The sequence below is a fragment of the Equus quagga genome, chromosome 17, assembly GCF_021613505.1.
Source record: "Equus quagga isolate Etosha38 chromosome 17, UCLA_HA_Equagga_1.0, whole genome shotgun sequence".
Taxonomy (NCBI): domain Eukaryota; kingdom Metazoa; phylum Chordata; class Mammalia; order Perissodactyla; family Equidae; genus Equus; species Equus quagga.
This window is the reverse complement of record NC_060283.1, coordinates 4,473,819-4,494,627: the sequence shown is the minus strand read 5'-3', so window position 1 is coordinate 4,494,627 and position 20,809 is coordinate 4,473,819. Positions and strand designations below refer to the sequence as shown.

The 20,809-nt window shown below is 53.4% G+C and overlaps 2 protein-coding genes across 2 annotated transcripts in view; one reads left to right on the top strand and one right to left on the bottom strand.

The window, feature by feature from the left end:
• The first annotated feature begins 342 nt into the window (after positions 1-342).
• On the top strand, positions 343-7,210 carry GAL (galanin and GMAP prepropeptide). The gene is made up of 6 exons (XM_046642802.1): positions 343-566; positions 822-902; positions 1,652-1,706; positions 5,296-5,382; positions 5,571-5,648; positions 6,992-7,210. Exons 2-6 carry the CDS (start codon positions 822-824, stop codon positions 7,060-7,062), a joined length of 372 nt encoding a protein of 123 aa, XP_046498758.1. The 5' UTR covers positions 343-566; the 3' UTR covers positions 7,063-7,210.
• A 10,013-nt stretch (positions 7,211-17,223) lies between these two features.
• TESMIN (testis expressed metallothionein like protein) overlaps positions 17,224-20,809 on the bottom strand; it is a 38,045-nt gene continuing 34,459 nt past the window's right edge. Inside the window, exons 7-8 of the mRNA XM_046644098.1 lie at positions 18,948-19,123; positions 17,224-17,416 (exon numbers count right to left, since the gene is read on the bottom strand). Of these exons, the coding sequence (XP_046500054.1) occupies positions 17,224-17,416; positions 18,948-19,123 (369 nt within the window). The remainder of the gene's footprint in view (positions 17,417-18,947; positions 19,124-20,809) is intronic.

Here is a 20,809-nt window from a genome sequence, read left to right as displayed (position 1 = left end):
GGCGGATGGGGGCTCTCCTGGGGCGATGGGGTTCTCCATTTAGCGTGATGGGGGCTCTCCAGCAGGGTTTGGGGGTCTTTCCGCTGTCCTTGCCCCGCCCCTGCACCCCATAACACAGGACCACTGCGCAGCCCTCCCGCCCGCGCTCGGAGCCCCTAAGGAACCGGGTGACGGACACTCCCGCCCCTCCAGACCGCAAGCGGGCGGGGGTGGGGGGGGGGCGCGCAGGGCAGGAGGGGGGAGGCGGGAACTCAGCTGGTGACGCGGCCGCTGGCTCCCGGGACACGCCGCATAAATAGCGGCGGGCGGCGGCGGCTGGGGGCGCTGACACGTCGAGGGAGCCCGGCCCTGCGCTTCCCGCCCGGCGTCCCCGAGGCCGCGCCACGCGGTGAGCGCCCCCGGCTGGCCAGACCCTGAGACCCGACCGACGCCCGGACCTGCCGGCACCTGGGGACCCGCCGACACCCCAGGACGCGCCGACACCCCGGGACCCGCCGACACCCACACCCGGGGACGCGCCGACCCTCCGAGACCCGCCGACTGCCCGGGACCCGCCGCCGCTCAAGGTACCGCGCGCCCTGGAGGGTGGGGGCAGCGGGAGGTGGCCCCGATTCTCCGGGTTCCCCTCTGCAGAGCGCCCGCCTGCGGGTGGACGTTCCCCGGGCGGCGCGCCGCCTCTGTCCCCTTGTCCCCTTAGCAGGGCGCCGGCCGCGGGGGGCCTCGCAAACCGCTCGGTCCTCGTCACCCGCTCCTGGCCGCCCCTCGCGCCCCGCGGGTCCGAGCCTAAGCCCCGCGTGCGCCCCCGACGCCCTCCCTTGCAGATGCCCAGAGGCTGCGCCCTCCTGCTCGCCTCCCTGCTCCTCGCCGCGGCCCTTTCAGCCGCCCCGGGGCTCGGGTCACCGGTAAGTGCAGCGCGGGGACGAACGCCCCCAAGCCGTGTCCCCTCTCATCCGCCTCAGAACCAGACTCGGGAGGGTGGGCGCTTCGTACCAGGATGGAAACAAACAGGTCCTGCCCGCGCCGAGGGTGCGGGCGTGGAAGGCTGGGGCGGCGGGCCGGCCGGCTCCAAAAGGCCGCGCTGGGGGCGGGGTTCTGCCGAGACGCTCCCCGACCCTCCTGGCCTCGCGCCTCTCCCGGGGCATAAACAGCTCCCGGGAATAAGCCGGTAGATCTGGACGCTGCTGTGCTGGGGGTTAGCGCCTTCGGTCGGCTCGGCAGAGTAAAGCCGTGTTATCACAGCTCCTCAGCATCCCTTCAAAGCAGTGGGTGCACTAGGAGTCTGTGGCTTATGGCTCTAAAGCGAATTATTTGGTGAAGCAAGTAATGCTATTTTCATGTCAGATATAGCTTATTTGGGGGCAAATCTGGGATTTCGTGCAGCTTCCAAAAGTACGTGCATTGTTCCTACTCTCCATTCTGCCTGGGAAGCCTGGTGCATTCACCTCATGCTCCCCTTGCTGGGCAGTGTGCACACCTGGCTGGCTGTGGGAACAAGGAGCTAAAGTGTATTTGTCATTGAAATTCTGTGACCGCTTCAGAGGGGGTCGTGGTGGGTTCTGCAAACGGAAGCTGCCTTTGGGGCTTCCTTGAGCCAGCGCAAGCGGTTCCAGGCAGGGTCCTGGCCCTCTGACTCCCTTGTCTCCCATTTAAGGTGAAGGAAAAGAGAGGCTGGACCCTGAACAGCGCTGGCTACCTTCTCGGTCCACGTAAGTGACGCGCCCGCGTGCCTCTTGGCGGGGAGCCTGTTCCTATGTGGGCTGGAGCCATTGGTGTTAATCCTGCTCTTTCCACGTGTAGCCAGTCATTCTTCTCATATGCTGATATCCCACTTTAGTCAGATAAAGGGAAACGGGGCGCATTTGAGGCAGGATGGGTTTCTGGCAGGTTAACCATCAGTTAGTTAAAACATCTGCCACGTTCCTGGCTGGCACCTGTTCCCGGTCCCTGAAAGGCATCCCAGACCTGTAGCCTCCTCCTCCTCTGCTGCCTTTACTCTGCTTCCTTCACTCGTAGCAGATGGGCTGGTGCCTGGGCCCCGCCCCACCTGGCCTGTCTGGAACCGTGACTCGGCCTGTGGCCTGTGCTGGGCAGACCCTTGGGCCCTCTCCTGCCTCCCCACCAGGCTCCCCCTTTTTGCCTCCATTCCTCAGGGCTGCCCCCAGCCCATCCCCAGAAGCTCTCCCGGGGTCAGCTGCAGCCTCGCCAGTCTCCACTACTCTCCCTTTGACCCAGGCACCATTCCTTCCAGAAGCTTCTCTGTCCTCTGGTTCTCCTGCCCTGCACCTCAGTGGGACTCAGCCCCAGCCCTTGCTCGGGCTTCCCCAGGTTACAGTCCTTGAAGGCAGACATTGCTCGGGACTCTGTTCTGGGCCCTCCCTCTCCCAGGTCCTTCTGTGCCTCCCCGAGCGCTCCCTTCCACTCCTTAGTTTCGCGAAGCACTGGACATCCATGCGCCGAAGCCCGTCTCCGTCTTCTGTTTCCCCAAGCCCCAGATGGGAACTTCCAAGTCACCGAGGACAGCCAAAATAAGCTCACCCCAAACCAAATGTAGACCGCTCTCTCCTGCTCCAAACCTGTCCCCTGCCCTACAGGCCTCCCCAGCCCACGCCACCACAGGGGCCCCGCCGTGCTGTCAGCGTCGCTGTGGCCTCAGCAGGTACAGAGCAGGACTAGAGCGCTACTGACTGCGGCGCCTGTGGGAGGAGGCGCATGGAGAGAAAGCAGCGGGGCAAAGTGACTAGTCAGCCTGCAGACCACTGGTTCGTGGGGTGGGGTCGGGTGACTTAAGTATATGAAAGTGTCACTGGGTGTGACGGACCCTCGGGCAGGGGCGGTGGGCAGGGCTTCGACCTGACCCCACAGGAGAGACACACCCTTGCCTTGGGTGCCGCGACGCGAGGAAATGCATCAGCTGCTCCCAGGCCCACCATTTCCAGAAGGGGCCGGCTCCCCAGGCTCCGCGGCAGCCTGCCTCATTAGCATCTTCTCTGCTTGGAAAGCTCAAGTCGGGGCCAGATGTGGAATGGGAGGACACTTGCCAACGCGCACTAGTCCATCAGGGTTTCAGGCCGTCCTGTGCCTTGGCTCTGCTCCATGAATCTACCAGATAAAACTTGTAGACGGGGGGTAGGAGTGGGGTGGGGGGGGGGTGTGCGTGTGCGTGTGCATATAACCCAAGTGTGTGTGGTTGGGCCTTCTGCCATCCTGTAGGTGGACTAATACTTGGTGTCTTGTCTTTAACTTGACATTGTCTGGACACAGTGAGAGTAACTTTATTACACTCATCAGGCAGAGAATCCAGTGACTGGAGAGTTGCTGGGGACTTCAGACACCCCTAGTTTGATGGCTGTGTCCGCAGACAAGCTCGCCAAGTGCAGAGCACAGAGGTTTGCTCAGTGCTGTGGAATTGCTAAGCAGGAGCAGGAGGCAGCGGCGTGTACAGACAGGCTGTGCGACCCAGCCTGAAGGGGACACCCTGGGACCCTCAGGCTGTGTGCGTGGACGCCTCCCCTTGTCCGCCCCATCTCTGCTTCCTGCATGTCTTCTGGCTGCAGGGGCACCTCCAGGTCTTCATCACCTTAAAGGAGGCGCTGGAGGGGAGGCCTCACTTCCCCTCCAATCTCTTCCCTGCTTGTGCCTCTCAAATTCGCAGGCATGGTTGGCTTTGGGACAGCCATCAACCTTAAAAGAACACCTCCCCCATTTACTTCCTGCCTCCTGCTGCTGGGAAAGGAGGCCAACAACATGTAGCTCGTCTACCATCCCACCAGAGTAACTGGGAAGAGCGGTGCCCATTTAAAGCACCACGGGGAGCCCTCTGAGTGCAACCCCAAGTTCACACCCAGACTTTCTCCCACTGCAGACGGCTGTTGATCTGGTCACCTGGAGGGTCCTTGAGGGCCGTGCTTTGAGAAACACAGGCTGAGAGAGGACAAAAAGGGGCCACAGGCAGGTCCTTGGTCTCAGGTCAAAAGCAACAGCAGGCGCCCGCATGGGCTTCTCACCATAAATGGAGTGGCCTCGCCTGCATGAGGGATGGACTGGCTCAAAGGGGACACATTTCCCTGAACCCTTTGCCACCTTGAATTTTGTCACTCAGAAAGCACCTTGTCTCTGTGTGCTTCTGGCCCAAAAGAAAGGAGGAACTCTTCAGAAAAATATTTATCCATGTGACTTTGGAATATTGAAAATACACTCACCGAGAAGATTTTGAATCCTGAGTCAGGAAACAAACTCTTTGTCGCTGTCAAGTTTCTGTCTCTGTCAAGCTGATCCATCAAGATCAGCTCTTTGTCCTCTTACTTTACAACCTAACAGGATGCCCTTGACATCTGTTGTCAGCGCAGACACTGCCAACATAAAGGTCGTGTCTGCAGCAGCTGCTGCTGAAGACAGTGGGAGCCTGACGACCGTCAAGGGCCCGTCGCGAGGACCCAGTTATTCATCGTCCCTCTAAATTCAGTGCTAAGAGCTCCGTCTCTGGAAGGAGGAATCATTTTTTTTGTCTCGCCTTACAGATGACACAACCCACCAGGCTAAGTAGCCAAAGCCCTGAGCATGCTCCTCGCCCTTGTCTCCTGTCCTCACAAACGGCCCCAAATCCACCCCTCTCTTCATTCCAGCCCACTTGGTCCAGAGCCCTCATTCTTTCTTTCAGCGCGCGCGCGCGCGCACACACACACACACACACACACACACACACACGCTCAGAGTCACTCATCGTCCTTCCTCTCCCTCCCTCCGACTCCTCCTCCTTCTCCTCTCTGTCTCTGTCTCTTTCTCCCATCTCCCACACAGCTGCCAGAGTGATCTTTGAAAACTAAAAATCTGATTACATCAGAACTTAAACTTCTTTGGTTTTTTCTTTGTTTTTGAGGACATAGGACCCCAGTCCCTGTTGTCGCCTGGGAGGCACCCAGCTCGGTCACCAGCACCTCTAGGACGCTCCTGGGCCCTCCCCCTCACCCGCTGCACTGGGCCTGTGCTCCCTGGGACCTGTCCGGCTCTGCTGGAGCCACATGCTTCCTCCTCTCCCCTGTGATGGGGGGGTGGGTCCCTCCTCTCTCTAGAGCCCCAGCACCGGCGTAAGAACTGAGCCTCGGCCCGGCCCAGAGTCTTACCTGAAGTTCCACGAGAATGGCTCCCCCTCCTCCGTGGGTCTACACGGTGGCCTTGTTTTCACAGTCCAGTGTGTGTGCGTTTGGGTTAGAAGCAGCTGTGTGTCCTTCTTTGGGAGAGTGGAGGGTACGATCACAGTAATGACATTCAGTGCTGTCCTCTCTGATTTGCAAACAGATGCCATCGACAACCACAGATCATTTCATGACAAGCACGGCCTCGCTGGCAAGAGGGAACTCCAGCCTGAAGACGAAGGGAGGCCAGGTGAGGGGGCTCCGAGTGCCTCCGCCTCTCCCTCCCAGGGTGGCGGGAGTGGGGCTCCTTCACTCTCGTTTCCCCCCACCCTGGGCGCACAGAGTGACGCCCAGCTCTCCAGCTCTCCTTGGACGGTGATGTTATAAGATGGAGCACGTTAGGGTGGGCTGTAAGCGCGGATCCTTTCTGGTTTCCAGGAAGCTATGACAGGCCGCTGCCCGAGAACAATGTTGTGCGCACGATAATCGAGTTTCTGAATTTCTTGCATCTCAAAGGTATGTGAAGTATACCTTTAAATTTCCACCTCTTAGAGCCCTGGGCACATAAAAGGCAGCAAGAAAGGGTTCTGTAGACTCCTACTGGGAAGCAACTATCATCCACTTTCATACTTCGAGTCCCAGCTGTTGGCTGGGATGACAGGGCACGGGAACCGGAGCTGGTTGCAGAGGGGCCCGGATTGCTGTCCGCCCCGACCCTGTCCCTGGAAAGGGTCATCAGGGCAACACTGTTAAGGACAGAGGGCCTCGGTTCGTTCCCTCTGCTGGAGGCATGTGATGACATGGGACAACTGCTGGAGCTTCACGGCCACAGGCTCTCTATGGGCCATCTTAAAACGGGTGTGGTGAGCAGGGTAAACAAACAGGAGCCCGTTTCTCAGAGTGCGGCTTTTCTTCCGGCAGCCTTCCTGCAGGCAGGCTGCATTGAAGTCTAACGGCGCTCCGCCCTGGTGTCTAGTACTTCCTAGGATGTTGTGGCGCTGAGCCCCCCGCCCCGCCCCCGGGGCCCATTTCGGCCCTAGCGCTCCCATCCCTCATTATCATATTCATTCAGCAGCGAGTCTGGCCTCAATCACGGTGACAGCAGGGCGAAGGCTGCCCCTGCGGAAGGCGCTCTGAGAGTCAGCCGCTGGGCTGGGCTGGGCACACACGGGCCGCGCTGCCGCTCCAGGAGCCACATCTGCCTGTCACTTCACAACCTTGCTGGGCATGTGGAAGAGTCGAGGCTCGTCTTCGGTTCTGTTTTGCCCGCTCTCTGGCTCCACTGCGTTGGTTAAAGGGCTTCCGGTGGGCGGGGGGAGGGGCAGACGCGGAGGGAGGAGACTTCAGGCCTGTGGCTCCTTCCAGAGCCGACCCCGGGCAGGGAGCGGGTGGGAGAAGGACGTGGAAACGACTGTGCGCGTCAGAAATCTCAAAGCCAGGTCACCCAGTCCCCTGTCTGAGCCCCATGGAGCCTGCGGGGAGATCTCAGCCACCATCTGCGCTGACTTTCCCAGCAAGGGCAGGCCGGCTCTTCAAGGGTCTCCTTGGTTTTTAGTTTATTCTGTTATGTTTTGAATTTTGTAATGTGGAACTTCCTTCACTAGGAGATTACTTTTGTTACTCAAACAAGAATTATACTTCTTTTTGAAAGCATCAATTTAAAAGCCTGACAGTTTCAAGGGTATGCGAGTTAGTAAATCATTTAAAGGGGAGAAATACGACCGGTGCCTAGTTTGGGATGGATCGGAGCCCCTCCAGGGAGCACGACCACGGTTGCTCTGTGGTGGGTGTTGCGAGCTGGGGTTCTCCCACGTGCGCCTTTGGGGCTTGCTGCCTAAGCGCGGTCCCTCCCTTTGCAGAGGCTGGGGCCCTGGAGCACCTGCCCGATCTCCTGCCAGTAGCCTCCGCGGAAGACACGGAGCAGGCCTGAGGACGCCCGCAGGCACCTGTGTGTGCGCTGTCATGGAAAGTCAAACTTTAAGATGCTGGCTGCTATGCCAGCTGCCGCAGGGTAAACCGCTCCAGTCCTCTCTGCTGGATGCTGTGCTGTTCTCATGTGAAGTTTTCGTCCTTTGGTAATTATTTGATTTTGAGTGGCAAAATAAAAAACAGCAACTGCTTTGGGTTGTCGTTTTCTTCCTTGAAGTCTTGTCACCACTGCCATCATGTGTTTTAAAAGATAAAGCTTCATTATAATCGTGTATATAAGATAAAAGTTTTAAACCCAAATTCCACCATCGAGAGCCTTCTCCGAGACGCCTCCTCTTGTCATTGCATAGCAGGGAACATAAGTTATCTTATCGTTAGGCTAAGCCAAACATAATTACATCACGTGCTGCACAACGACGTTTTGGTCAATGATGGACCGCATATACGACAGTGGTCCCATAAGACAAGGACCACACAGCCTGGGTGTGCAGCAGGCTCTACCATCCAGGTTTGTGTAAGTCGCTCTAGGATGTTCACACAAGGACGAAATAGCCTAAGAATGCGTTTCTCAGAACGTGTGCCCATCGTTAAGTGGCGCTGACTGTATGAAAGTAAGTCTGTTACTGAGACAAACAAAAACTCAGCCCCTGCCTCCAGGAGCCTATTCTCAGGGAACAAAAAGTCTAAAGCAACCCCGAACATAATGGATGAGGGAATCGTTGGTGTCTGTGAAGATGATCAATGCTAAGGAGAAAGGAAGCAGCCGGCGGGTGGGGGCCGGGAGGGGGGCAGTGACACGGGCAGCCCTGAGATTCGTGTGGCGGGGTACAGAGCTAAGTACCATGAGGATCCTAGGTGCTTTATAATCAGGAGATGTGTGCTGAGTCAGTGCTGCGTGACAGGCAGCGTGTGGCAGCAGCACGGCTAATGGCGGAGCCTGGCTGGGTCTCTGAGCAGAGATACAAAGATCATCCCAGAAGATCCACAGAGGAGACAGGTGAGGAAGGAAGGCTTTCCGTGAAGTTCCATGACGACACGCGGCTTTGAGTTTCCAGCAGAGGAGATCTGAGGTGGAAGTGTGATGCATCTGTCCAGGATTTCTGTCCCAGTAGTAGCTCTCAGCCCTGGCTGCACATTAGCATCATCCGGGGGGCCCAGGTGGCCCCCACCCCACTGCAGCCAGAGTCTGGGGCACGTGTTTTTAATGCTCCCCCAGGTGCAGCCAAGCGTGAGAATCGCTGCCTGACAACCTGCTTCTGGGAAGCAGCCGGCTCTGGTGGGGACCCGAGCCCTGGCTCCCCTCCCTCGGCTCCCTCCGTAACCTTCACGGCTCTGAGGGGCCTGCCGCTTCCCTGTGGTTCCAGGACTCCGTCCCACTCTTCCCCCCTCTGTGTGTGCCACGCTCAGACACAGATGCCCAGTCCCAGCTCAGGGAGCAGTACCACCATCCCCATCCTCTTGACACTGGGCCCGCCCTCCCTCCCTGCCGCTGGCCGGCCTCATTTCTTCTGTCACTGTTTCTTTAATTCCCTCGGACTTGGGCGGGCACCAGGATCCCTGGAGGCCTTGCCAGGCATGAATCCCCAGGCCCTCGGGATGGGGGTGGGAGGTGGGGGCCAGAATCTGCACTCCCACCAAGTGCCCGGGGGTGCTGCTGCCACCGCTGCGGCTGGTCAGAGACCACAGCTTGCCTGTTCGTTCCAGCCCCACAGCCGGCAGCCTTCCTGCCGCATCTCCCCCTCATCTCCCCCCCGCCATCTGTTGACACCCCTGTCCCCAACCCCAGCCTGCCCTACCAGCCTCCTCACGCTCTGAGCTCCAGACCACCACCAACTGCAGCTCGCGGCCCAGCCTCGCTCACTCTAGGTCTTTGCACACGTCCCTCCCAGTGCTTGGTAAACTCCTACACATGCCACAGGATCCCGCTCTGGGGTTGCCTTCTCAAGGACGCCCTTCCTGCTGGGGCTGCAGGCATGCAGTGCTCCCCCAATCAGAATGCCTGTTACTCGAATTCTGTTGTGGATTTGTCCCTCCTCATTACACTGTAACTCCCTGCTTCGAAGGAACAGAGATAAGACTGTGCAGATCTCTGGGTTTCTAGCACGGCCCCTGGCATGCAGTGGAGCCCATGACATGTGTTTCCTGAGCAGAGGTGCCGACGGCCGGGGTAGCCCAGCCTCGGCGCAGATGTGTGGGCCCTGGGCTGGCAGAGCGCACCTGTCTCACCCAGCCAGTCATTCACCTGCTTCTCCAAAGCTTCCCTTCCTTTCAGGAATAAACAGAGGGGGGAGGCGGTGGCAGCTGGAAGGGGAGGGAGGGGAATGAGGGACAGGGAGCAGTTGTGGTGCCATTTGCTGGCCAAAAAAGTGACAATTCTCGGAGGAATTCTATAGAAGATACTTGTTTACTTCCCAGAGAGAACACGGTTGACCTGGCTACAGCCATAGCAGATAAACCAGGTGCCAACAACGGCAGCATCTGCAAGGGAAGGAGTTCACCAGCCCCCCGGGGAGTGAAGGCTTTCCGACAGTCCTGCCAACAACCCAGCAGGCTGGTTGAGAGGAGGACGAGGAGAATCCACCTGGAGGGGGCGGCCGTCTCCACTCCACCAGTGAGCAGTCATGAAAGCTGATCAGCGTCAGAATCCTGCTGCTGCTTAGATCTGGGGCCGAGGATGGGGGAGGGGGCCCCGCCGGCCCCCCAGTGTCTGCCCAGAGCGAGGCTGCTTGATGGCACTTGCCCCAGTAGGCAGGTGAGTGGGCAACCAGGCTGAGCAAGAGACCCTGCTCCCAGGGCCCGGGCAAGGAGGAGAGCGGGACGTTTAGGAAGAGAGGCATCGGGAAGCTGGGGAGGTCCGAGCGCAGGAGAGGGGTCTAAGAAAGACAGAAGGGTCACAGCTGACCACTTTCTAAGATGCAGCCCGTCGACTTCTGTTTCTAATGCACTGTGAAAAAAAAGATTCCAGTGGTCCATTTTAATGTGTGGGTTTACCCTATTGCACCATGATAAAAACTAAGAAGGCTCCAGAAAGCAGGAAGCTTGACAACCTGTGAGCCAACTTAAAGAAAGAAAGTTTGCTGCCGTCCACTTCCAGGAAGATGGAGCAGACAGACCTTTCTGTCGTCCTCTTGCTAAAAACAGTGAGAACCCCTGGATGCTCCATATAAAGCAAACCTAAGGAGATTCTGAAAGGTCGAGAACCAGGCCAACCAGCTGGGGACCTCGGGACCAGAGGAATGACACAGTAGTGAGTTCCTGGGATTTTTTTCTTTTTGTCCTCTCTGCAAAGAGGCCAATTCCCTCCACATTAATAAACAGGTTTAACACAATTCCTATCAAGGCAGAGGATGAAAAGACAAGCTTAGGACTGGGAGAAAATATGTGCAATCTGCGTGTCCCACACAGGACAGTTAGCTAGGACATATAAAGACCTCCCCAAAATCAAGAGTAAAAAAAAGTCCAACTAAAAACGGGCAAAATGCACGAACAGGCATTTCACAGAAGAGGATACACAGATGGAAAACACACACATGAAAAGAGGTTCACCGGCATTAGCCCCCAGGGGAATGCGAATTAAAACCACAATGAGACACCACTAAACATCTATTAGAAGGGCTGAAACAAAAAAAAAGTGACACCATCAAACGCTGGCAAGGCTGCAGACAAAGTGGATCACTCATACCTCGCTGGTGAGAATGTAAAACGAGGCAGCCAGTCTGGCAAACAGCTTGGCAGTTTCCTTAAAAATTAACCATGCAACTACCATGCCCTCCTGGGCATTCATCCCAGACGAATGAAAACGTACCTTTAGCCAAGAACCTGCACACAGATGTGCAGCGCAGCTTTATTCATGATAGACGAAACAGGGAACGGTCCAGATGGCCTTCAGTCGGTGAGTGCTTAGACTGCGGCCATCCACACCCTGTACCTACGACTCAGCGATAAAAACCAACAGACTACCGCGACACACGACAACACGATGGATCTCCAGAGGATTCTTCTGAGTGAAGAAAATCCTAAAATCTTACAAACTGCATGACTCCATGTATATAGCAATCTTGAAATGATGAAAGTATAGAAATGGAGAACAGATTAGTGGCTGCCAAGGGTCAGGAACGGGTGGTAAAAGGAGGGAAATGGGTGTGACCTTAAAAAGATGACTTGAGGTATCCCTGAGGTGACAGGAAATGCTCTGCATCTTGACTGTGTCAATGTCAATATCCTGGCTGACACTGTACTAAAGTTTTGCAAGATGTTGCCATTAGGGGAAACTGGATAATCAGGTACACAGCATCTCTCTGTATTATTACTTACAACTGCATGCGAATCTACAATTATCTCAAGATGAAAAGTTTAATTTTTTAAAAAGCTATTAAAAATATTTTTTAGGGCCCTCATATGTTCACTGGTGAATTCTACCAAACACTTAAGGAAAAATTTATTCCAATTCTCTACAATCTCTTCCAGAAGATAGAAGCAGAGGGAACACTTCCTAACTCATTCTATGAGACTGGCATTACCCTAACACCAAAATCAGACAAAGACATTACATGAAAACTACAGGCCAATATCTCTCATGAACACAGATGCAAAAATCCACAACAAAATATTAGCAAATCGAATCCAACAATGTATAAAAACAACTATACACAATGATCAAGTAGGATTTATTCTGGGTATGCAAATTTGGTTCAACATCCAAAAAGCAAATAATGTAACCCATCACATCAACAGGCTAAAGAAGAAAAATCACATGATCATATCAGTAATTGCAGAAAAAGTATGCGACAAAATCCAACACCCATACATGATAAAAACCGTAAATAGAGGGGAGCTTCCTCAACTCGATAAAGAACATCTACCCAAAACCCTACAGCTAACATCATACTTAATGGCGAGAAACTGGAAATTTTCCTGCTAAGATCAGGAACAAGGCAAAGATGTCCCCTCTCACCACTCCCTTCAACATGGTACTGGAAGTTCTAACTAATGCAAGAAGACAAGGAAATAAAAGGCATACAGATTGGGAAGGCAGAAATAAAACTTTCTTTGTTCATAGACGACATGATCACCTACGTAAAAAATCTGAAAATCAACCAAAAAACTCCTGGAACTAAAAAGCAATTATAGCAAGGTTGCAGGATACAAGATTACTATACAAAAATCAATCACTTTTCTATGTACTAGCAATGAACAAGTGGAATCTGAAATTAAAACACAATACCATTTATGTTAGCACCCCCAAAAATGAAATACTTCAGTATAAATTTAGCAAAATATGTATAAGATCTATATGAGGGAAATGACAAATTCTGATGAATGAAATCAAAGAACTAAATAATTGGAGAGATATTCCATGTTCATGGATAGGAAGACAATATTTCAAGATGTCAGTTCTTCCCAGCTTGAGCTATAGAATCAATGCAATCCCAATCAAAATCCCAGCAAGTTATTTTGTGAATATAGACAAACTGATTCTAAAGTTTCTATGGAGAGGCAAAAGACCCAGAACAGCCAACACAACAGTGAAGGAGAGGAACAAAGATGGAGGAGTGATGCTACCTGACTTCAGGACTTACTATAAGGCCACAGTAAACAAGACAGCGTGCTATCAGCAAAAGAACAGGCAAATAGATCAATGGACTAGAACAGAGCGCCCAGAAATAGACCCCCATAACTATAGTCCACTGATCTTTGACAAAGGAGCAAAGACAATACAAGGGAGCAAAAATAGTCTTTTCAACAAATGGTGTTGGAACAACTAGACATCCGCATGCAAAAAGATGAATCTAAAGACAGACCTTATACTCTTCACAAAAATTAACTCGAAGTGGATCACAGACATAAATATAAAATGCAAAACTATAAAACTCCTAGAAGATAACATAGGAGAAAATCTAGATGACCTTGGGTATGGCAGTGACTTTTTAGATACAACACCAAAGTCATGATCCACAAAACAAACAATTGATGAGTTGTACTTCATTAAAATTAACAACTTCTGCTCTGCAAAAGCCCTGTCGAGAGAATGAGAAGACAAGCCACAGAATGGGAGAAAACACTTGCAAAAGACACATCTGATTCAGGGGCTGGCCTCGTGGTCGAGTGGTTAAGTTCGAATATCCTGCTATGGCGGCCCAGGGTTTCACCGGTTTGGATGCTGGGTGCGGACATGGCACCGCTCGTCAGGCCACGTTGAGGTGGCGTCCCACATGCCACAACTAGAAGGACCCACAGCTAGAACATATAGCTATGTACTGGGGGGATTTGGGGACAAAAAGCAGAAAGAAAAAAAAAAAAGAAGATTGGCAACAGTTGTTAGCTCAGGTGCCAATCTTTAAAAAAAAGAAAAGACACATCTGATAAAGGACTGTTATCCAAAATATACAAAGAACTCTTAAAACTCAACAATAAGAAAATGGACAACCAATTGAAAAATGGGCAAAAGACCTGGACGGTACCTCCCTAAAGAAAACACACAGATGGCAAGTAAGCACATGAAAAGATGCTCCACATCACATGTTATTAGGCAATTGCAAATTAAAACCACAGTGAGATACCGCTACACATATCCATCAGAATGGCCAAAATCCAGAACGCTGACAGCACCCAGCGCTCACCCCTGCCCCCTGCGCCCAGTGGCCTTTGTAAAGAGCTCCACCCGCAGAATGGGCTGCCCCTTCCCCTCCAGTTGTCCTTATCTTTTCTCCAAACTGCTGGTCTCTTCAATTCTCTAACTTCTCCCATCATTTTTATATTGGATCAAACTTCCACCTTTAATTCTCTAAACCAGTATTTTAACTTCATACAATAATTTCTGTTGTGGTTTTAAGCTGTACCCCCAGTGAAATTAGACCAACCCTGGCAGAATTTCAGGTATTCATGCAGGGTTTGTAGAGGGATAAAGAACCTCAGAGCCAAGACGAGGATGATGAGTAGGTTTCTGCAGATATTTTGCAGTCAATAGAAGCTCCTCTCTTAAGGGCGGTTCATCCGTTCCCATGTTTTCTGTATTGCGTACAAACTTGCGGCTAACTCACATGAAAGAAAATGTTCAGCGTGTGGCATAAGCAATACATACTTGGTCTCTGTCCCCGGTTCCTGACACCGAGCTCCTGAAAGCCTGTAATTTCCTGAGTGATGGGGGGATGGGAGCGTCTTACACTGAGCCCCTAAATCCCTTGGAATTTCCTGGGTGATAGGAGTGTCCTTCGTTCCAGTGAGGTGACTCTGGGTGGGCCTCCTGGGTAGTTCAGAATGGGGGCTGGTCAGCAGAAAGACCAAACCGTGATTAGAAGCTAGGAACCTTCAGCCCGGCCCCATCCTCCAGGGAGGGGAGAGGGCCGGAGACTAAGTTAATAATTGGTCATGCCTCATGATGAGGCCTGCGTAAAAATTCTGAAACTAGGGCGTTTGGAGAGCTCCTGGGTGGGTGAACACATCTACATGCTGGGAAGGTGGTGCACCCCAACCCCACGGGGACAGAAGCTCCTGCGCTCAGGGCCCTGCTGAACATCGCCCTTTACCTCTGCATCTGCCTGTTCAACTGCACCCTGGATGATAAAGCAGTCATGGCAGGTCAGGGCTTCCCCGAGTTCCGAGCTGTTAAAGGAGGCCGTCTAACCCGAGGACGGGTCGTGGGAACTTCTGATTTGTAGCCAAGCCAGAGAGAAGTAGGGGTGACCTGGGACCCACTGCCTGTGCTTGGTGTCTGAGTTGGGGGCAGTCTTGTGGGGCTGAGCGCTCACACCTGTGTGACCTGACACTAACCGCGGGCATTGTCAGAACAGAAGTGCAGGCCACCCAGCTGGGGTCTGGAGAGTGGGAGAAGGGGCTGATGACGGGAAGAAATGCCACACGTTTGGTGTCAGAAGAGCTGTGAGTAGAGAAACAGTTTTCTGTGCCATTTTTTAAAAGACTTTTTTCTCAGATTCTTGAACATACAAGGTTTAAGCTAGGCGGCATTTCTGGAAAAACACAAACAGACAGAAAACCTCAATAGATAGTCTAACCTTAGTCACAAGGGCGCCCAAGAGACAGGGCAGAGAGACGCAGGCAGTTAAAGCGGCAGAGCCACGCCCCGATGAGGACGCACTATTTTCATCGTTGTTTTTATGCGGCTTTACAGTGGCAGTGGCTCTCTACCAGGAACAAAGAGTCGTGCCTTCTGTCTCTTCCGTCTCCTACGGAACAGCCGCCTCTGGGCCCCACAGGGCTGTGTACACGGCTGTGCCTCGGCGTGTGCTTCCCAGGGTGAATTTCCCACCAGCTGCAGCGCCTCACTAAGCTCTCCCGGGAGAGGACCCCTGCGGGCTCCGGCCCCAGGATGCCCTATCCCTGACTTCCAGGCTTCAGCTCGGGATACCTGGCCCCACACCCCGGAGAGCCGGGGCTCCGGGAAGGGCCCGCTGAGGGCGTCTGCTCATGTACCCTGGGGTCCTCCGGGCCACAACCGCCTCCGACTCTGCAGGGGGCTCCACCTGGCTGCCTGGCCTTCCCTGGCCTCAGAAGAGGGCCGGAGGACACTGTTCCCCTCCCTCCCTCCGCCCTGCCCTGCAGCTCCTCGGCACTTAGAGCAGGCCTGGTGCCAATTGAGATGCGCTGTGAGTGCCAGATCCACACTGGATGTCAAAGACTTGGAAATACAAAGAAGGTGAACTATCTCAATCATTGTCACTTTTATTACTTGTTGAAATGATCGCGTTTCGGATATATGGGGTTAAATAAAAGATTATTAAAACTGATTTCGCCTGTTCCTTTTCACCACGTTAAATGTGGCTACTAGAAAGTTTTGAGTTACCCATGCGGCCGGCAGATATTGCTGTTGGCAGCGCTGCTGGGAGAAACACAGAAGGAAGGCGGCCCCAGAAGGGAGTCACAAGGCCCCCATCTCCTTGTGCCCTTCCAGCCCCCACAGGTGAAGTGGGCTCCTCCAGCAGCGCCCCTGCCTGCTCTGTCCTAGGGGTTGCTGGGCTGGCACACACGCAGGGCAAGGGCGGGGCACAGCTGCTGGAGAACTCCACTGTCTTACACCCTGTCTCTACCTCTGGCCTTCCACCCCAGAATCGGGATCCCAAGGTCACAAGGGCATTGCAACGGAGAAGAATTAGGTATTTCCTTTCCCCTCTTTGGTTCCCACTAGAATTAGCCGTTCCGAATACAGCTCTGCCAAACACCAGCTCCGTCCTCTGCCGTGCCGGGGCTGGGCCCCCAGCCACACTTCCTCACAGGGTGCTGGTCAATGAGCTCCCCAAACATTCTATAAGGGGCCAACGTGGTCAGCGAGCACAGAAACATGAATAACTTAACCACAGTTACTAAGTTCCTTACAACACTGGAAGACGTTTAAAATGTTTATTCTTCTTTGCTTTCACAACAGAACCAAAACAGAGTCAACTTAACTAATCTTACCTGCTAGTTTCTGCAAACTAGTTATTTTAACCATATTTTACAAACAATATTATAACAATAATTATGGAGAAATTAATTGGATAATAGAGCTTTTCCACAATTCAAATAGAACTACATAAAAACCAGATAATTTTCAGTCCCACAACTCAAGACGCTACTGATGGAAGAATGGCCTGTGTGGCCTCCTCTGGCGTCCCAGGGGCCCTGGTAGAGCCTGATAACTCATGTGATTCTGGGGAAGCATCTACACTCAGAAACTCTTCAGGGTATTCAGCAGCTCTCTGGAGATTTTAAGCTGTATCCTAGCAGCCCATCTGGAGAATTCATTTCTAAGTAATTTGGGGGAAGATCATGGTTTTTTATGCAGAGAAGCCTCTAGAGGAAAATCCCCGGGAGAGGGTGAAGTCAGTAGGGATGGGCTTTTGTTCTCTCCAGGCCTGCTTCGCCCTCCATTCCTCGGTGTGAGCGCAGACAATTCTCCGGGGTCACAGGAACCCGCAGTCTGCTCTGGTCCAGACGACCTGGCTACGCCACGCACTCCCTCAGAAAGGGGCGTTTTGATCGCCAAACCCCTCAGAGACCCTGAGTCACCCCCCGAGTCCCCTGAGGCAGAGGGAAAGCTTGCTCCTAAGGATGTCACTGCTGATGCAGACCGGGCCTCGTGTTCCTTAAAATAACCTTTCTAAACTATAGATTTCCTTCTGAACGCTGAGACAAACTCTACACGCACTCGCGTTGACTCCCTCGGGCTCTACTCCATTTTCAACCCCTTGGATTTAAACTCAGTGTGGAGGATCTGCACCAAGCACCTCCCGAACTCCTCCAGGACCATCTGCTCGGCCAGGCACTCAGAACACTGCCCCTTCTCCGCCTCTTCCCCTTGAGCCAGCAGACAGGCGCACGTGGCCTCCACCACCTCCCAGGAGATGCACGAGGGAGCCCGCCTGTCGGAAATAGACCAGTCAAAGGCCCGGCCCACCGCCCCGCTGTTTTCTCTGCAAGGAGCATGCGGTCATGATACTGCCTGAACATGTCACCAGGTGCGTTGTCTTCCTAACAGTGGAAACGATTAACTGGGGCCATGTCAAGGATTGCTTTTAGAACACAATATAGAGGACAGGTAAAGCTGTCCGCTTCTTGACATCCCTCTCAGGGCAGATTCTTAAATTTTCTCACAATTAGATGCACCAGGCAACCCAGAGGAACCCGTGGGCCGGGCAGGGGTGGAGGGACCAGGAAGCTCAGATGAGACAAGTGCCTGTAGACCGCGGCGCAGCCTGGGATGGAGCTCTGTGCGGGCATCCCCACTAAGGGAAGCCCTGTGGGGTTGGTCGGCCCCTCCTCCCCACAGGGCACTGGAGCTGCAGAAAGCCAAATGGCCCTGAGGCCTACCTCGCCGTCAATTCTTGGGGGCGCACGGTCAGGATGGCCTTGCCTCCTAATGCCCCTTGGAGCCCTGAGCAAGGGCCTCAAAGACAGTTGTTCTCCAACACACAGGACTAGCCACTTTCCCCTCTGAGCTCAGGGGCAATGGTGACTTAGCCAGACAGTTGCCCAAGTGGGAAAACTTTATAAAGTATTAAAAAGCACTGAATTACGAAAATAGAGATGGACGTTGGGATTGGTTAAAATCCCTCTATAAAGGCAATATGCAATGACTTGTTGAAGATGAAAGAACATGTCACAAAGAGTCGTAACATTTTGAGGTCAGACTCCAGTGTACGGAGCCCCCCTCCCATTCCATCGGACACACAACGTCCCGACGTCAGGGGACAGATAACATTTTCACACATAACTTCCCAGAAGGTGCAGCCACGTTTGGTAAATTTTTACTGATAAAGACCTCTGCAGGTCCCAATGATGAGTGTTTCTGATGTCTCTCTAAGCAAACAAGCATGAACTTGGATTTTCAAAATGATATTAGTTAATTAATGACATCTGGTACTTTATCATGACATGACCCGTCATGAGGAACTCAAAGACATTTTTAAATATGAATGAATCTAGTCTAATAATAGTATAATCGTTACTCAACTTTTGAAACCTACTAGGATTATAATTTGGCCTCAAAATAATGAAATGGGAAAACATCCAACTAATGTGAACCCCTTCTCTCTTTAGGAAGGAGTAGAGTGTGTGAGCCCATCTCTTTGCTGTCACTTCACAGGCATTTGCCGTCTGGAGACCACATTGTCTGAGGTCAGCGGCCTGGGGTGATCCCTGCAGGGCCTTCTGCTCTTGTACAAAACAGGGGTAACTCAGACCGTGAGGCCCAAAGGGCCGAGCTAAGAGGACGAATAGGACAAAGCGTGCTCGGCAGGGGGGCCTCTGAGGAAACAGGTGTGAGGTAGGGCTGGTCCCTCGTGCCCCCGCTGCGGACACACAGGCTTCCCTTCTGGTGTATACAGGGTTTTAACTCTCCTCTCAAATTAACCTCAATTTGCCCCACTATGAGGGTTAGTGCAGAGTACCTACCTATCTTTTCTGAATTTTGGTAGTCCTGAAAATTTACTTGGTGACCAATGATGGCTGCCTTCAACGCCTCCAATTTCCACGTAGTTGGGCATGTTCATTAGTGTCTTTCGTTCTGGGCTTTCTTCATAATTTTTGCAACCAATGCATTTGCAAATAGAAGAGCACATAATTTTGGCCTGGTAATATAAAATGCCTCAATAAAATTACATTGCCCTACAATTCACCAAAAACCAACAAATTCTATTCGGGCCTTAAAGAGCTCTTTGTTTATATTCGTGTGTATATGTCATCTGCAATTTTCATACCCCCCAAAAAGGGCAGAAACGCAGAGGAGGAAATGACCGTGATGTGAAGAGAGCCATGTGCATTTCCGCACGTGTCACTGCTGTGGGGACACAGTGTGCTGCTGACAAGGAAGGTGGGGAGTGGGCTGCGGAAGGCTGGTGGGCGAGCATGGCTGGGAGTCCCAGGCAGAGGGAGGGCGCGCTGTCCCTTGTCCGCTGGGAACCCAGCGAAGCGCCTCCGGGGACCCCTGTTGGAGGGAAGCTGCTCTAGCGGCTCAGCTGTAAGGTCCAGCTCTGTAAGCAAGTCCAGCACCTCTCTTGCAGCAGCCGGGGCGATACGCGGGCGCTGCTGGTGCAGGGAAGGTGCAGGTGGGCAGAACCAGAAACCCACTGGGCGCAGGCCTGTGCCAGGCGTGCTAAGGGAGCCCTTCCTGCTTCCTTGTGGGTGGACTTTGTTTTTGTCACACGGCAGCGTGATGCTCAGGCGCCAGGGGTGTGGGGGTCCCAGGTGTGCCCGGCAAGCCTGGGTCCAACCCCTTGCTTGTGCTGGTCCTGGGGCAGTCTGAAAGCTGGCCCAGCCAGCCACTCTGGTTTTCGGCTTCCTCGTCGTTTCAGCCCCTGGGGATTTCCCTCTGTTCTTTTCAGCTCAGAGACGCATCTCAAAGGGGATCTGCTGTGTTTTATTCTGCAGCTCTGGGTGTTTCAAGCTGAGGGTTTTTCAGGATTTCTGGTCTACTCCAATGCCAGACATTACAGTGCAGACATGTCTGCACGTCACGTGGGCCGTTGTCTGGCAGAGCTGGGCCTCTGGAGAGGGGCTGACTCACTGTCTCATGGCGGCCAGGGAGGGCACTGTGCAAGGCAGAGAGGGGCCCATGAGGACATTTGAAAATGGGTCCACTGGGGTGACGTCACTCACTTTTTGAATTCTGTATCTCTGCAATGTTTTTGACTGTATTTTCAAAATCCTAGCTGGGGGACTGCTGGGTCTGCTACTCAGATCTTTCAATGTGTGTCTCCAGAACCACGAGGACTTTTCTAAAGCCTGACCTTCTACGACAACCTTTTAAAAATCAAACCCACAGGTACCCCCAAGGCCTCAAGCAAATCAAAGGAGAGCCTTTTAAGGGTGTTTCCTGGCTGCTTCACTGACAGGGCCTGAGGGGTCCCTCCCTTCCTCTCTCTTCCTTTAACACACAAAGAAAGAGAGAGGGAGGCGAGAGAACCATGAAACTAAAGCAGAAGGCGAGGCCCTCTACTGCGTTATATCTTTGAGAGAAAGAAAAAAGCTTGTCTCTAAGAACGGGTCTGCCCCATGCTGTCATCTCTCTAGTGGCAAAGGCCGACTGCCCGTTCTGGTTTGAGGGACCCCGCAGGAGCTCCCCACCCCAAGCACCCAGGCAAATGTTCACTGGGGTACAAGGCTCCCCGGGGGACCTGCTGTCCCCCACGGCCCCACCGAGAGCATCTCCCCTCTGCTCAGAGAGGAAGAGGCATGGCCCCCCTCGAGGAGCCCCAGAACTGCTGGCCCCCGAGTGTGCCTCAGAACATCAGATCAGCAGCTGCAGAACAGACAAA

Bases quoted from the DNA above. Each gene is read 5' to 3' on its own strand.
- GAL (XM_046642802.1), top strand. From the start codon at position 822: ATGCCCAGAGGCTGCGCCCTCCTGCTCGCCTCCCTGCTCCTCGCCGCG. The intron at 1,707-5,295 runs GTAAGTGACGCG...ATTTGCAAACAG, and splicing joins TGGCTACCTTCTCGGTCCAC to ATGCCATCGACAACCACAGA. The intron at 5,383-5,570 runs GTGAGGGGGCTC...TCTGGTTTCCAG, and splicing joins TGAAGACGAAGGGAGGCCAG to GAAGCTATGACAGGCCGCTG.